Source organism: Engystomops pustulosus, chromosome 2 (assembly GCF_040894005.1).
Source record: "Engystomops pustulosus chromosome 2, aEngPut4.maternal, whole genome shotgun sequence".
NCBI classification, from domain to species: Eukaryota; Metazoa; Chordata; class Amphibia; order Anura; family Leptodactylidae; genus Engystomops; species Engystomops pustulosus.
In genome coordinates, this window is record NC_092412.1 from 56,420,530 (window position 1) to 56,436,168 (window position 15,639).

The window sequence follows — 15,639 nt, forward strand, 5'->3', positions numbered from 1 at the left end:
CCCCCCACCTCCTCCTCCTCTCCCCACGCGCTGCCGTGTGCCCGCCGTGCTACGGTATGGCGGGCAACGGCAGTGTTAATATAGCCTAAGCACTAACATGCCAGGTGCACATTTTTTCTGTCTTGTCGGACACAGTGCAGCAATAACAAAACTGGTGCAGAAACTTTGTACATGTACAAGGAGATTTATGTGTCTTTTATCATGTAGTGTTATTGAATTCATGTCAATAAAGATTGTATTAATTCTTATTTTTCTACATTCGTAGTCCTGCCTTGTTTTCTCCTTTCTGGAGTACAATACGTAATATAATTAAAGTCCAACAGAAAACTGGCGCAGGGGCTTTAGTAAATGTGCCCCATTGTGTCCTATCGGCAGGCAGCATGTTTTAGAGATGGTAGAGCTAAATAGATTGGACGTAGTGTCCAAATCCAATTAAATTTCATTCAGATTATAGCTGAGATCAATGTTTCATCACAAAAGTATACCCAGGGCATAAATAAACGTGGAGTATTTAAGAATATGGAGCAAAAGTCTAGTTCATATTTGTCATGTCTTCTTTCCTATCAGTAACAATTTTCAACAGTGAGAATAAATCAGGTTGTGCCCTTAAGCGTCTCCTCCTTGACATATTAGCATACAGAGAGGTCACACCCTACTATATAATAAGAAAATGTTCATAACTTGGAGTGAATCAAAAGAGGACTGCTACAGTCCTTTCATCCACCATGAAGACGCTGCTTGTTGTGCTCCTGCTGTCAGGCATTGCAGTCATCGGAGCCTCTGACACCTGCGCCACCGACAGTAAGTTGACAGATCCCATCACTTTCTGCTTAGCTCTTCTCTAATCTGCAGACATATTATTATTGAATTGCAAATCATTGGGTCCAGAAACATCACACACAATAGGAAACACTGTTCACAGGGATAACATTACTTCTACTATTACTTATTAGCTCCTATATCATGATTTTCTTTGGTAAGAACATATATATATATATATATCTGACTATATTCAAAGAAAGACAGATGTTACTATGCAACTGCAATATATATATATATATATATATATATATATATATATATATATATATGTATTAAAACTGCAATATTACTATTCTACATGTTCCTATGTTGGTACATACTGTTATGAATATAGTATTTCTATAACTATTTCCATTAAGTATTTTTATTCTATTAAGTTACTATTACTATTTCTATTAAGTACTTCATTTAGTTGAGGGTCTGGGAAATGGGGGGACCGATCTAACAACACAACTTCTTTGTCACCAAACCATTTCAACAACCATTTCTTTGTCACCAAAGAATTAGAAGAATCTCAACATCAACGTGATCATTTCTGTTAACATAGAACTTGAGTACACTTCAAAAGTGTTTCTTAGGATACTCACCAGTTCTCATCATTGAGAACAACTTCGAGTTTGGTCAAGTACTGTATTCAGCGCCCTTTGGTTGTGAAAGAGCCCAATGTCATCAGGCTTCCTCCACCAAACTTGACAACACCATTGTTTTCTTCATCCGTTATCTCAATTTTCTATTGATTTTTCCAGACTCATGTGGACATATCAAAACCCAATTTATTGACTTGCTTCTTATTGCTGCAATCAACCATTCCCAATCTTTTACTGTCAACTTTTCTTAATTTTTTGGAAAAATCAACCAATGCTTCTACGACCACAATGAAAAACATTGGGGGAGATATATCAAGACTTGGCCTAAAAGACCGTGCTTAATTGCCTATGGAAACCAATTACAGCTCCCCTTTAAAATATTCATGAGCACTGGTAACATGAATGCTAAGCTGTGATTGGTTGTTATGGGCAACTAAGCACATTCTTACTCTTAGGCAGCTTGATAAATCTCCCCCATTGTTACCCATTTACTCATTATTGCACATTTCATTTTTTTGTCAATCGAACACGTCTGCAGCCGTTAGCCAATGGAGGAGATTTATCAATGTGTCTGCTTGAAATTTGCACCCGAAATGCGGTGTGCCACATTAACTAAAGTTTTAAGATCAATTTTAGGCTATATTCCGACTATTACGAAATAGGGACGTGTCCTCGATGAAAGGAGGTGTGTCTGTGCCGAAAATTCTGTCTGTGCCCCACAAAGTTCCGTATTATGGCGCAGCAAACTAGACCAACTAAAAGGAGGTGCAAAATAGAGCTTGCCAGTCTTGTACTGCACCAGATTAGTCATCCAGCATCAGACACAGGGATAATGTTGGCGAGGCAGAGAACTGTCTAGTTCTACTCTCGACCAACATATTTATAATTGAACAGTTTATTTGTAATGAGCTGGAATACGGGAGAAAGCTAATGCTAGACTCTGCTGGTACAGGATCATCCTCCATAGAACAAAATCCCCAATCCATCTAAATAAGTGGCTTCAAGACTGGCAAGTTCATGGCTCACTTGTTGTGATCTTTTAAATGCGGGTAGCCGACAAGTTTCTCTTAATAAGAAACTTAATGAGAAAGCTCTTATATGGTACCTACTGGTGTTCATGCTTCACCCTTTGGTCTTGTCACAATGTTTTCAAAGCTGTGCGGAAAAGGGCTCCACCATTCATATTTGTTGGATTTGTCCAGTTTTGGTCAATGTTTGGACTAGGAGTGTGCCAATTATGGACTGCACACCTCCTAGATACCCCACCTTTTGTCTGAGAAGCCCAACTCTGTCACTAACATTAAATTTAAATTATGCCAATTAATCTTGTTAGCTGCTCAAGTCCATATTGCGACCCAAATTTAGTAGTTTCTAGAGTAAACAAGAGACTTATTTCTAACCTGCTGCATGAAAAACGTAATGCCATCAGAACTGATACCATGGATAGATTCAAGAGAGTGTTTTGCATTGCCTATGCTCCTTTTGTTGTCCTGATATGCAATGTTATATATTATTGTTTTCTTTTTGCTTTTTCTTTTGTCCACTATTATAGTTTTTTTGATGGCACCTTTCAAATTGGATATTCTTTTTAAGCTCAGGGGTCACAGCACTTTCCAGTTTTATTAAGGATCAGTGATGGACTATTGTTGGGCCGTTCTGCATTAAAATTCAACTCTCCATTAGTTTAACTTAGTAACACACAATATAATTTACAATTATGGAGAGACTAAACAATAACAATGAAGTCTTCTGCCATTAGTGCTATAGCAAATTGTAAGCATTAGACAACCTATCCCACTAAGCTGAAGAAGACTTTATTGGTTAATCTCTTAATATATTCAGTTTTTCAACAACTAAGGCAGTGACTAGTAGCAATAACTTGTAAAGATGTTATGTCAACAATAGGGATTTAGAGAGTGTTGTCACATGGCTTTCATCATCAAATCTCTCTCACTAGTAAAACATTTGGGCTCATGTTTTAACAAAGCGACAAGTGGGAGGATAAAAGGATTAAATCAGATATTTATGGATAGATATATCCTTATGTGGTGAGCTGACAGGTAAAGGAATGATTATATTACACAATATAATAGAATGAGTCAGTGGATATAAACCAGATATTCAATAAGTAAGCATCAAGACTGTGAGGCTACACTTACTAACTACTCATACCATAAAGTGTTTTTAGTGGTAATCCCCCTAAAATCTCATTGTCCAGAATTACTTTCCAGATATGAAAAAACATAAAGGTTTCAAATATTTTAATTTGTTGAATCATAGTATTATATTTGTGGATTTCCTAGACTAAACAAGTCTAAGCTTGTAAGATATACTTGACTGCTGTGGCAACTAATAAAGAGTTAAAGGGTTATTCTCATCTGGGCAATCACATTTAATTTAAAGGATATCTACCACCATGACCAAGGATTTTGCAAACCAAGCACAATGAAATTTGCATTATGCAAATGAACCGGAGGGGCCTATGTGCACCTCGGGATAATTTGCATAATTTTAAAAACATTTTTGTCTTAAAAGCAAAGACATAAGAGTGCACTCTGCCAGAGAGGGCACACACCACCATTTGGGTATTAAAGATGCAATAAAGCCTGTTAAAAACAGTCCCCCCAACCCCTAGGACACTGTACCGACAGTATTTTGGTGATAGAAGACGTATAAAGGAGGATACAAATGCAACAGTAAACCTGGCCCGATCGCAAAGATAATTTACATAAAGATAAAAACTGTATTTTCTCCCAAATAAGAGATCACTGAGGCACAGGACAGATATGTCTGAAAAGACTATAAAGTGCTCTGTGCAATGTTGGTTTTACTTCTGGTTTGATTTGGGACCTGGTAGACTCCCTTTAAATAGAATATTATTACAATATAACAAGATATCAACGTCTGTACATATTTCTATAAAACCATAGTCTAGGTTCTCATCTACGCCTGAGGGGAAGCCTCCTTGTCTAGGATTGTCCTGCTGTAATTCAGCCACTGCCCATTTGCCGGATATTGTTTATGGACAAGGGAAGTGGGGAAACACGGGGCCACAGGACAGTAACATTTGACATTGTCACTAAGAAACAATTGTGTCCCTGATTGTCCTGTAGACACAACACTAGTAACAGCATTAGAGACAGAAATAAGCATAAGGCTGCTCAATCTCTTGGGTTCAGGTCATGAGAAATTGGATGGAAATGAAAAAGTCGGTGGAAAAGCTGTGATATGACACTGCTAATGACCAGAGCGTTCTTTATTTATTTTATGGACTGTGCATTTTGGGGGCAGATTGTTCCCTTCTCCAAGCCCAAATATTTAGGAACTGCCTATAACTACTACATACTGATATATACTACTACTGATGACTACACAGCTAATATATGTCACAAGAGGCTCAGCTAACGATCCCCTATATCAGTGATGGCGAACCTTTTGGAGACAGAGTGCCCAAGCTACAACCAAAATCCACTTTTTTTCCTGTTAAGTGCCAACATGGCGTTTTAAGCAGTAACTTATTGCTGCCTGTTCTTCCACATCTTTCTATTGTATTGCCCCCCCCCCCTGAGGCAACCAATACAGTTGATAGAAGGAGGGCAAATTCAGACTCTCCTTGTAGCTTCTCTCCAGGGTCTCTCTGTAGAGGAAAAATGGTTGGTCCAGCAGGATTACCTCCAAAGACATTGCAGTTCTGTCAACACCTTCTCACTTTTCCCGCAGTTCCAAACAGCCAATGAAGTGTCGCTTTAAAATAGCACTGAGAGCAGCATCTCCTAAGTTGCCTGGGACTTGGTGGATTTGGTCCTATTTGGTGAACTCTGTCCTGGGGTGATGGGCTGAGTGCCCACAGAAATGGCTCAGAGTGCCACCTCTGGCACCCGTGCCATAGGTTCGCCACCGCTGCCCTATATGAACAAGAGCAGAGAACCTCTGATCAGGTCACATTTCTCTGGTGGACCATCCTGTTCACTTATTAAAACATTGACTATTCATTGCCTTTATATTGTTTTCTTTAGTAAAATAACAATAGGTCAACATATTCTACAGTGAATACAGAACAGTATGTATAGGAAGAAGGAACTGCCTAAACATTATGGAACTCAGAGAGTTGTAATACAAGAAACCAATATGTATGGCAAAGCACATTCCATAAATCAAAACCATATAAACCAGTATGACAAATCTAGTTATACAGGATCTCACATTGTTTATTGCCTGAAGACTATAATTATGTCAGGAATGTAGCTACATGTTCATTAATTGTGTTTCCTGGGAGAAAACGTACAATCCCAGGTAGACTGTCAGAACGTCTCATGGAAGGGCTCACAGCCAAATCCTGAGCTGTGCCCTGAGAGTCCTCACTTACTCAGCTCTGCCCTACATCGTCTCCCAGCACAGGCCCCAGAAGTGTCCGTCCAGCTGTTCAGGCAGATGGGTCTCACAGAAACCTATTTCCCCTTGGTTTATGCAGCATTGTTTACCATCCCCCATCTGCAATGAGGTCCAGGGTGGTCTCCACAGTCATAATAGACCACACTGCGGATTCTACATAATAATATGTAGAGATATGTGCTGATACAATAATAATATTAAAGGAACCTTATATAATATATGTTCATAGAAGCTTCTTAGGTTCTGTTCAGACCTGTTTAGTTCTTTATCACAGGCTCTTTGCTTATAGCTTTATATAAAGCTGACACCAATCACAGAAGTTAACCCGACTGAGCTGACACCCAACAGAGCTGCCAGTGGGCACCGCGATCTTGGATGGCCAATAGATGCCCCCCCAGTGATGTCATTGGCGGGCACCAGTTGCTATTTGAGCCTACATAGAGACTTGTAGGCCTGCCATCGATAGTGATCTCTAATAGTGATCTATCACTTTGTTACCAGTGGAGGCTCATTAGTTCTCTTATAATTATTTGTTTGGTTTTCCACTTTAATTTATTTTCTTGAACTTATACATAATAATATGTCTACTCCTACACCAAACCCTCCTCACATGGTCTGGCCCCTGTTCTCTATCACCCTCATATTGTGACCTTCTCTCCTCTTTACACCTCATATTGTGGTCCTCTGTCATCCATCCTCCTTATATTGTGGCCACCTGTCCTCCATCCTCCCTTACATTGTGGCCTCCTGTCCTCCATTGTCCCTCATATTGTGGCCTCATTATCTCCATCCTCCCTCATATGGTGGCCTCCTATCCTCCATCCTCCCTCATATTGTGGCCTCCTGTCCTCCATCCTTCCTCATATGTCGGCCTCATGTCCTCCATCCTCCCACATATTGTGACCTCCTGTCCTCCATCCCTCTCATATAGTGTTGTCCTGTCCTCCATCCTCCCTCATATTGTGGCCTCATGTCCTCCATCCTTCCTCATATGTCGGCCTCATGTCCTCCATCCTCCCACATATTGTGACCTCCTGTCCTCCATCCCTCTCAAATAGTGGTGTCCTGTCCTCCATCCTCCCTCATATTGTGGCCTCATGTCCTCCATCCTTCCTCATATGTCGGCCTCATGTCCTCCATCCTCCCACATATTGTGACCTCCTGTCCTCCATCCCTCTCATATAGTGGTGTCCTGTCCTTCATCCTCCCTCATATTGTGGCCTCCTGTCCTCCACCCTCCCTAATATTGTGGCCTCCTGTCCTCCATCCTCCCTTATACTGTGGCTTCCTGTCCTTCTTCGTCCCGCATATTATGGCCTCCTGTCTTCCATCCACCCTCATATTGTGACCCCATGTCCTCCACCCTCCCTCATTCTGTGACCTCCTGTCTTCCTGTCTCATTCTGTAGCCCCTTGTCCTCCAGTCTCCATGAGGAAGGAGAAGAACATGAGGGGGGGACTGAGTGAGAAAGAGGGAATACATGAGAGGAAGACTCACTGAGTAAAGAGGAGAGGGAGGAAGGACATAGGGGAGTACCTGAGTAATGACGAGGAGAACATGAGGTAACCAGTTGCTTATTAAGGGAAGCATGGGCCCCTACAGTGTATGCTCAGCAGAGGCTGTACAGTGGCATCTGTCCCCCATAGCCTCTAATGAGGATGCTGCACTCACCAGCAGGAAGCAGGATAATATAGAGCAGTCTGTTGCCCTTTATCATTCTATGTTTCCTGCTGCATGTAACTTATACTTGGAAGACGGAAGCAAAAAGGATGTATCCGTCCGCTAGTATATTTGCATTGACACCAAGGTCGGCTCCAGCTTTTGCCGTGAACTCATGTGGCGGAATTAAAACTGTTTCGTGGACTCTGTCAGACACCCACACACTGCACGCTGGGATGCACTGCTGTTAAATTTAAACCATGCTATGAATTTAAACATGAAAAGTCTGATAATCGCTTTCCTTTGTAACCACACTAGAAATAAATGTATGAATGTAACTTATGAAATAATTGTGGGTAAAAAGTGCATTATATGGAAATCACTGACTCCCCTCCGCTACAGGGAAACTAAAAACCTATCCACTATCAGAAACCATATCTTCGAGCAAGCTGTGATAGCGAAAAGTGCTGGGAGTTGTAAATTTTCTTGGCCAAAAACAGGTTTTAGACGTTTTTATATTGCCATAAAGAGTGTGGCTTACGTTTTTTGCCCCTCTGCTTTTGGTCTATGACATTATCATAGGACAGACTGACTGCTGGTTAATGTAATGCACGGGGGGAGATACTGGGACACTATTTGCACCACATGAAGGATAAAAAATAAAATGTAAGTTGATGAAATGCAAGAAAAAAAAATATTGTTTACTATTTTTTCTTTTATTTTCTTATTGTAGAATGTAAGAACTCGTGTAAGAATCGCTGCGGAGACAAACTAGACAAGTCATACAGCTGTCAGTGCAATGTTCACTGTGAACGCTTCGGAGACTGCTGCAACGATTATTCCATCTGCTCCTGTAAGAGAAGATTTTCCATATTCAATAATAAAATATAAAAATTGCATATACAATGACACAGACGCTTGGACCATAAACCATACAGCCAAATGTTTCAAATTTTCCAGGACAGTCACTCACTTACACACAAGCCTTACAAATTCAGGCATATCCTGATGTAAAGGAATGAAGGTGTGTGCAGCTCTTCCCTAAGTAGGTGGTACCATCAGGGTCAGACTGGCCAAACATGCCCCGAAACCTTATGGCTGCGCTCCCTTCCAACCAATAAAGCTGTCCCCTGCTGCCAGTGCCACGACTTCAACTTTATCTGTGTCCATAGAGGACAGAGGTAGAGTTGCATAACATGATTCATAGAGCTATTAGCTCTCTCAGACCACAATATGAGGTGGAGCTAGGATGCAACAATATGAGTGGGAGGTGAGGGGCCACAATATGAGGGAGATGAGAGGTCACAATTTGAGAGGTAGATGAGAGCGGCCATGATATGAGGGGACGATAACAGGGGCCACAATTTAAGGTGGAGATGATGATGCCACAATATGAGAAGGAACAAAAATATGGGGGAGAGATGATGGGGCCCACAGGATGAGGGGGAGTGGGAAGCTACAATATTAGGGGGGAGATGAAAGGGGCCACAATATGTAGGGGAGATGAGATGAGGGACCACAGTATGTGGGGGAAATAAGGGGCCACAATATGAGGGAGAGATGAAAGGGAGACACAATATTAGGGGGGCAGGACTGCAATATTAGGTGGGGGAGACAGGGACCACAATATTAAGGAGAGATGAGAGGCCACACTAAGAGGGGGCATGAAGGGGTCACAATAGGAGCTGGGATAGGCACTAATTGCATTTAATAATCCAAATACTACCTAATGTTTAGAGCTAAATGCCTGCGTCTAGTAGTAACAAGTGTTTTTTAATATAGCAAAACATGTTACTACTTACTGAACACAAGCATTTAGGTCTAATTCCATCTGCGTTTAGGGAAGAGATTCTCCAACGCAATTCAATAGCATTTTGTGAAAATGGTCTTTGTGAACAGGTTTTGCTCACACAACGGGGCTGCGCACAAACTTTTGTCATACTGTGCACCGTTTTCAGGGCTAAAACAGCTTGCACAGGTATTTAAGAAGTGCGTGCGCTGGGATTGTGGTGTACGCGACCCTTTTTCTGGAAAGCTGCGCTGGCCTCCAAGCGACACAATTTAGGGGGCGGCCGTCAAGGGGTCGACTGATTTGGACTGAGCGCCGTATTTAACTTTCAAATTGTGTAGCACGCCCAAGCACTTAGATGCACCACTAAGAAGATGGTGAACTCTGCCGGACCTGATAGTAGGACAATGCACTTTCTGTGAACTCCGATAATCCTGTAGGTAAATGTGCCCCAATGGGGCACATTTACTTACCTGGTCCATTCGCGATCCCGCGGCGCATTGTACGACGCTGATCCGGGTCTGCCAGGATTCACTAAGATTGTGCGCCCGATATCCACCAGGTGTCGCTGCTGGACCAAGGTCCCTCGGAGTTCACCATCTTCTTCCCAGTGTATGTAAGTGCGTGTCAAGCGACACAATTTTTTTAAAATCCCGCTGTTTTCCGATGGCCACACCCCCGATTATCGTCGCGTGAAAGCCAGCGCCGATGCACCAAAATCCGATCGAATGTGCCAAAATTGCACGATTCGGATCCTTAGTGAATGAGCCCCAATGTGTTTTGATTGCGTTTTAAATCACATTGCAAGCACATTGGGAAAAACACAACTCAAAATACATCTGTGTTTTTACTATCATTTATACTAATGTGCCTTTCAAAACGCAATGAAAATGCATTCTGTTAATGCAGCCTAAGTGCCCTTTGGGTTGTCCAAGAGGGTGGGACTTAAACATTCCATTGTACAAGTTATGAAATTGCAAAATATCCATAAAATACTCTGGTTACTAAAATAAATAAAAGCTTTTTAAGTTTACCAGCATATAAATTACACCCACATTATAAATAAGAATAAATAAGACTATATATTATGTATGTCTAATTGGTAACGTTAAATTAATAAAAAAAAATAATTAAAATATTGCTGAAAATTATCTTTTATAAAAATAATAAACACTACCTACCTACCCAAAATCCAACGGCAATGCTGCATGATCTCCTCCTGATATGTGTGAAAATGTGCAGCAAGCAATAAAGCAGCAATTCAATGGAGTAGCAGTCAGATGCCATAGAATTAGCATCATGTCTCCCATTACTGGAGAGCTGATGCCAATGAGATGGCAAGTGACTAGTGCGGAGTGTTACATGAGGGAAAGCAAGATCTGTACTGATTATTTTACAGAACATATTCACTAGTTTTTGTTTCTGACTTTTTTTTACATGAATAACCCCATCAGCATGTTTTAGTCTGCAATCTTCTGCTTTCCATTATTTGGATATTAACATGTTATAGTTTTTGCTACTTTATTTTACACACATTAGAAAAAAAATAGTGGACAAAGAAAAATTGTATTTACTGCACTACAACAGGTCACAGTTACCACATCCTGTTCCTTTATGTAAATTTATTGTTCACTACTCGCTCTTTAAGACACCTTAAAAACAATTCTAGAATCTCCCCATTTCTTACAATGGAAACCTTTAAAACACTAATTGTCCCTCTGGACTAGACTACTGTAACTCTCTACTAATTGGTCTTCCACTCACTAATTTCTCTCCTCTACAATCTATTCTTAATGCCAGACTTGTCTCTCAAGCCAAAGACTATACGGATGCCTCCAGTCTGTGCCAATCACTGCACTGGTTGTTAGTCTCCTTCCTAATACAGTTTAAAATAATAACAAAGCTTTGCACAATGCTGCACCTACCCAACTCTCTTCTCTTATCTCAGTCTATAACCAAACCCCCGCTCTTAGATCTACCAATGATCTTCGATTATTCCCTACCTTAATTCGAACCTCTCATGCACGTCTCCAGGACTTCTCCCGAGCTGCACCAATTCTCTGAAATGACGTTCCCGAACTATCGGACTAATACCAAACCTCCAAAGTTTCATATGTGCATCTTTTTAGGCAAGCCTATCACACTCGCTAACTGCATGAAACATCAACTCTCCCTTTACTAATCCATCCTGTGTCATATCTCCCGTCTATTATCCAAGCTCCGGGCTTCTCAGCATTTACTTTCACCTTGGACTTTGCATATAAGATGACGTCTCATAACTGGTTCAAGCAGCAGAATTTTTATTTATTACATTATTCTATATTATTATACTTATAAAGAATGGCTGGACCATTATACAAGCTCATATACCGCGGAGTCAGCCCTTCATCCTGATAGCAGGACTCTCACTCCTATTGTTTCATATGATAATGTTATTACTATGTAATGTTTCATCTTATCATTCTTCCTCATCATTTATATAAAACGCTACAGAATTTGAGGGCACTACATAATTAAAAATTATTATTTAATATATAAAGGTGTGTGTGTGTATGTATGTTTGTATGTATATATGTCTGCGTTTACAATCACCAAATTTTGCACAGCTGCCCTCTGTGACACAGAGAACATCATAGACTAGATTTAAAATCCAATTGAATCATAATTTTAACCCTGCCCTTTCCAAAATCCACTTATTACCCACCATATACAGGAGCCAATGTCTGCTGCTGCTGTGGCAGTTAGAAGCTGAGCTGTGAGCATTTGCCACAGGTCATTAATATGAGATCTGAAGGCAGGGAGAGTCAGTGAAAGGCAAGGAGAGTGAGCGAGTTAGAGAGAGAAAGGCAGGGAGAGTGAGAGACAGAGAGGCCGGGAAGGAGAGTGAGTGACAGAAAGACAAGCAGGGAGAGTGAGCAAGTGAGAGAGATACAGGCAGGGAGATTGAGAGAAAGGCAGGGAGAGGGAGTGAGTGACAGAGAGACTGGGAGAGAGAGTGAGAGACAGAGAGACAGGCCAGGAGAATGAGAGACAGGCAGTGAGAGTGAGTGATAGAGAGGCAGGTTGGGTGAATGAGTGAGAGACAGAGAGACAGAAAGGGAGAGTGAATAAGAGACAGGGAGGGAGAATGAAACATAGAGAGACAGACAGGGAGAGTGAGTGAGAGACTGGAAGGAAAAGTGAGTGAGAGACAGATAGACAGGCAGGGAGAGTGAGTGAGTGAGTGAGTGAGAGACAGGCAAGAGAGAGAGAGAGAGAGGCATGCTGGGAGAGGGAGTGAGAGGCAGAGAGACAGGCAGGGAAAGTGAGTAACAGAGAGACAGGCAGGGAGAGTGAGTGACAAAGAGCCAGGCAGGGAGAGTGAGGCAGGTACAGTGAGTGATAGACAAAGTGACAAAGAGACAATCAGGGAGAGTGAGTGAGAGACAGAGAGAAAGGCAGGGAGAGTGAGTGAGAGACAGAAAGGGAGAGTGAGGGAAACAAACAGGGAGAGTGAGTCAGTGAGAGGCAGGCAGGAAAAGTGAGTGAAAGACAGACAGGGAGAGATAGATACATAGATATAAAATATTTTTTGTTAACTGATTCTATTTTGTTATAGCTATGAGCAGTTATTTACTATCCCAAGCAAAGCTGGGATCTACAGTTAGTTATCAATATATTTCAAACAAAACAAGTCCTGACATAGCTTAATAGTTATAGTGGACAGTTACTCTAGTACTAGCATTTCAGTACAGATACGTTGCTGGATTACTGTTTCATAACAGTATTAATAGTTGTAGATCTTCATCTATATAGGGCCAACATATTCCACAGAGCAGTACAGACACAGGGTGCCTATATAAACAAAATAAGAAATAACAGCAATAACAAGGCAAGACAGGAATGAGGGTCTTGCTTTTTTCTATTCCACATTTATAGATATTTTTAAGATCAAAATGTTCTAAAATTACTTAGATTTTCATGAGTCATCTCTGATCTCTGACTTTATGACTTCTGACACTGATTTTCTATTTTGCGCAGATATTGATCCAGAATTAAACGAAGCGACTCATGATCATTATTCAGGTTAGTACTGTGCTACCAAGTATAGTGATAGGTACTGTGGTCTATATAATATTTCCTTTTAATATTCAGCATTATGTGACAAATCTCAGGTCATAAACTGGTATAGTAGGGGGTGATAGGAGCGACAGGTGTATAAAGTCTTTTATAGGTTTATTATTCAATTTATGTACAAAATTATTTTTTTTTGTGTTTGCATATCTCCGAACAGTCCTGGATCCAGCAGGACAGTCACGCTTTTTCAGTCTCTGTCCCGATGTCCCACCTGTCTGTGTCAGGACATAAACTCCTTCTCTGGACATCAACAGAGCTGATTGCTGTCGGCAGCTCCCTGCACTATCATTGTGCCTCCTTTCCTACAGCTGAATGTAGCAGAGCTGTCAGGCGCAATGTGATGATGTCATCCCTGCCTCCCGGCTACATACAGCAGAAGGAAAGGAGAGAGGACCGGCTGTAGGAAAACGGGGAATATTATATATAATGTTATTATTTTACTGTGAAGACACAATAAGAAGTGGGCAAAATAAGAAGGGGAGAGGCTGTGGGGGTAAAATAAGAGGGGGCGCTGCTGGAGGGCTCACAATAAGAGGGGGAGCTGCTGGAGGAACACAAATAGGGGGAGCTGCTGAAGGCAAAAAAGAGGGAATTGCTTGGAGGGCAAAATATGAGGGGAACTGACAGGGGCACAACAAGAAAAGAGACTACAGGGGGTATAATAAGAGAAGGCTTTAATATGAGGGGGCACAATATCAGTGGGGCTATAAGGGACAGGAAGCTGAGGGGGAGAGAGAGGGCACTAAGGGGGAAATTATACTGTGTGGGGGTGGAGTAAAGGGCAGAGCAAAAGGCGTGGCCTAGGGCAAAATTTTTTGACATGCTTCACTGAGCACGCCACATCTTTTATCCCTCTTTCTATTCTAAAGAAGTTGGGAGGTGTGATTGACTTTTTTTTGGCTATTAATTTGACACTGCTTTTCTATTTTGCACAGATAATGATCCTGTTTCAAACAAAGTGAATCATGATGAGTATTCAGGTCAGTGCTGTGCTACCAAATATAGTGATGGGTACATTGGTCTATATGATATTGCCTGTTAATATTCAGCATTATGTGACAAATCCCAGGCCATAAACAGGTATTTGTGAGGGGTGAAAGGAATGAGGGGAGTCTAGTCTTTTACTGCAAATAGGAAACGCAACACTAGCGGAACATGTGACTGCACCCATAAACACCTACAGAACATCTCTACATAGTGTATGGGTCTAAACAAGCAATTATTAAAGCACAAAGCAGAGCACGACGATCATAATGTAGCAAAAGTATAAAATATGGCATATCTGTAATGTATTTTGTAAATACAAGTATTCAGACAATAGAAATAATGCACAAGATTTAAAAATTACCCTGAGATGTTGAATGGGAAGGAAACCCAGTAATCCCCTAAAAAAAGTAGGCATGCTGACAGAAGAGGGGGAAGCTGGACAGAGTACACCTCAACAAACATTTCACTACCATATGGCTTCATCAGGAAGTATAGCCCATAGACAAGAATTTCTCAACATTTTCCTCAACATTCATGGAGAAATATAAAGAAAGGGGCAGAGGCCTTGAAATGATCACACGAGCGCCCCCAAAGTCCATCAAAATCCATCCTGATAAACCAAGGGCACTCCTAGATCCTAGATTCTTATATGTGTCATCCATGGCCTATTACTTCTAAAATACACTTTTACAATTGTGCTAAGGAGCCTGAAGGGCTCCTGGGGGCATTACCAGTTACCAGAGCCCCTCCGTTCTACAGCTACACTGGCTGTTACACTGTCTCCTCCTTTCCCCTCAGCACTTCTCCTGCCTCGGCTTGATTTTATCTCCCAGCAGCAGGGAGTTTTAGTGAGAGGTGGTGAGTTCTCCTCCACAATGTAACAATCTGTGAAACTACAGCACAGACGGGCTATGGTCACCCCCTTCTGCCTCATTAGCATAAATCTTAAAAGTTGATTTAAGAAGGAATGGATAACAAATATAAGAAGATTACCACAGTCACAGTACCTGGATCTATGAGGAAGTGTTCCTGGTTAATCATATTTGATTTTGATGGTAGTTCTCTTTTAACCCTTTTGTGATGGAAGGTCATTGGTGCCTTAATGTTTAGGTCAATTTTTGCAGTTCCATAATGATTTTCTTTAAATGACATAACTTTGGAAAAGCTTAACTTATTATAACAATTTTAACTTTTTTTTTAAATTTTATGACATGTAAGACTTAAACTTGATTAACTTCTGTTTTTAATAAGATTATCCGATTACGTGAAAAAATAAGCTTTTTTGTC

The 15,639-nt window shown here is 41.1% G+C and overlaps 1 protein-coding gene across 3 annotated transcripts in view; it reads left to right on the forward strand.

Annotated features, from left to right (window-relative positions):
- The first annotated feature begins 666 nt into the window (after positions 1–666).
- Positions 667–15,639, forward strand: part of LOC140117716 (uridylate-specific endoribonuclease A-like) — a 42,191-nt gene continuing 27,218 nt past the window's right edge. For 2 of the 3 annotated variants that reach the window (XM_072134702.1, XM_072134704.1), the window contains exons 1-4: positions 667–801; positions 8,194–8,313; positions 13,270–13,314; positions 14,301–14,345. In XM_072134702.1, the coding sequence (XP_071990803.1) occupies positions 726–801; positions 8,194–8,313; positions 13,270–13,314; positions 14,301–14,345 (286 nt within the window). In that variant the 5' untranslated portion in view covers positions 667–725. The remainder of the gene's footprint in view (positions 802–8,193; positions 8,314–13,269; positions 13,315–14,300; positions 14,346–15,639) is intronic. The other variant, XM_072134703.1, reaches the window with a different exon arrangement.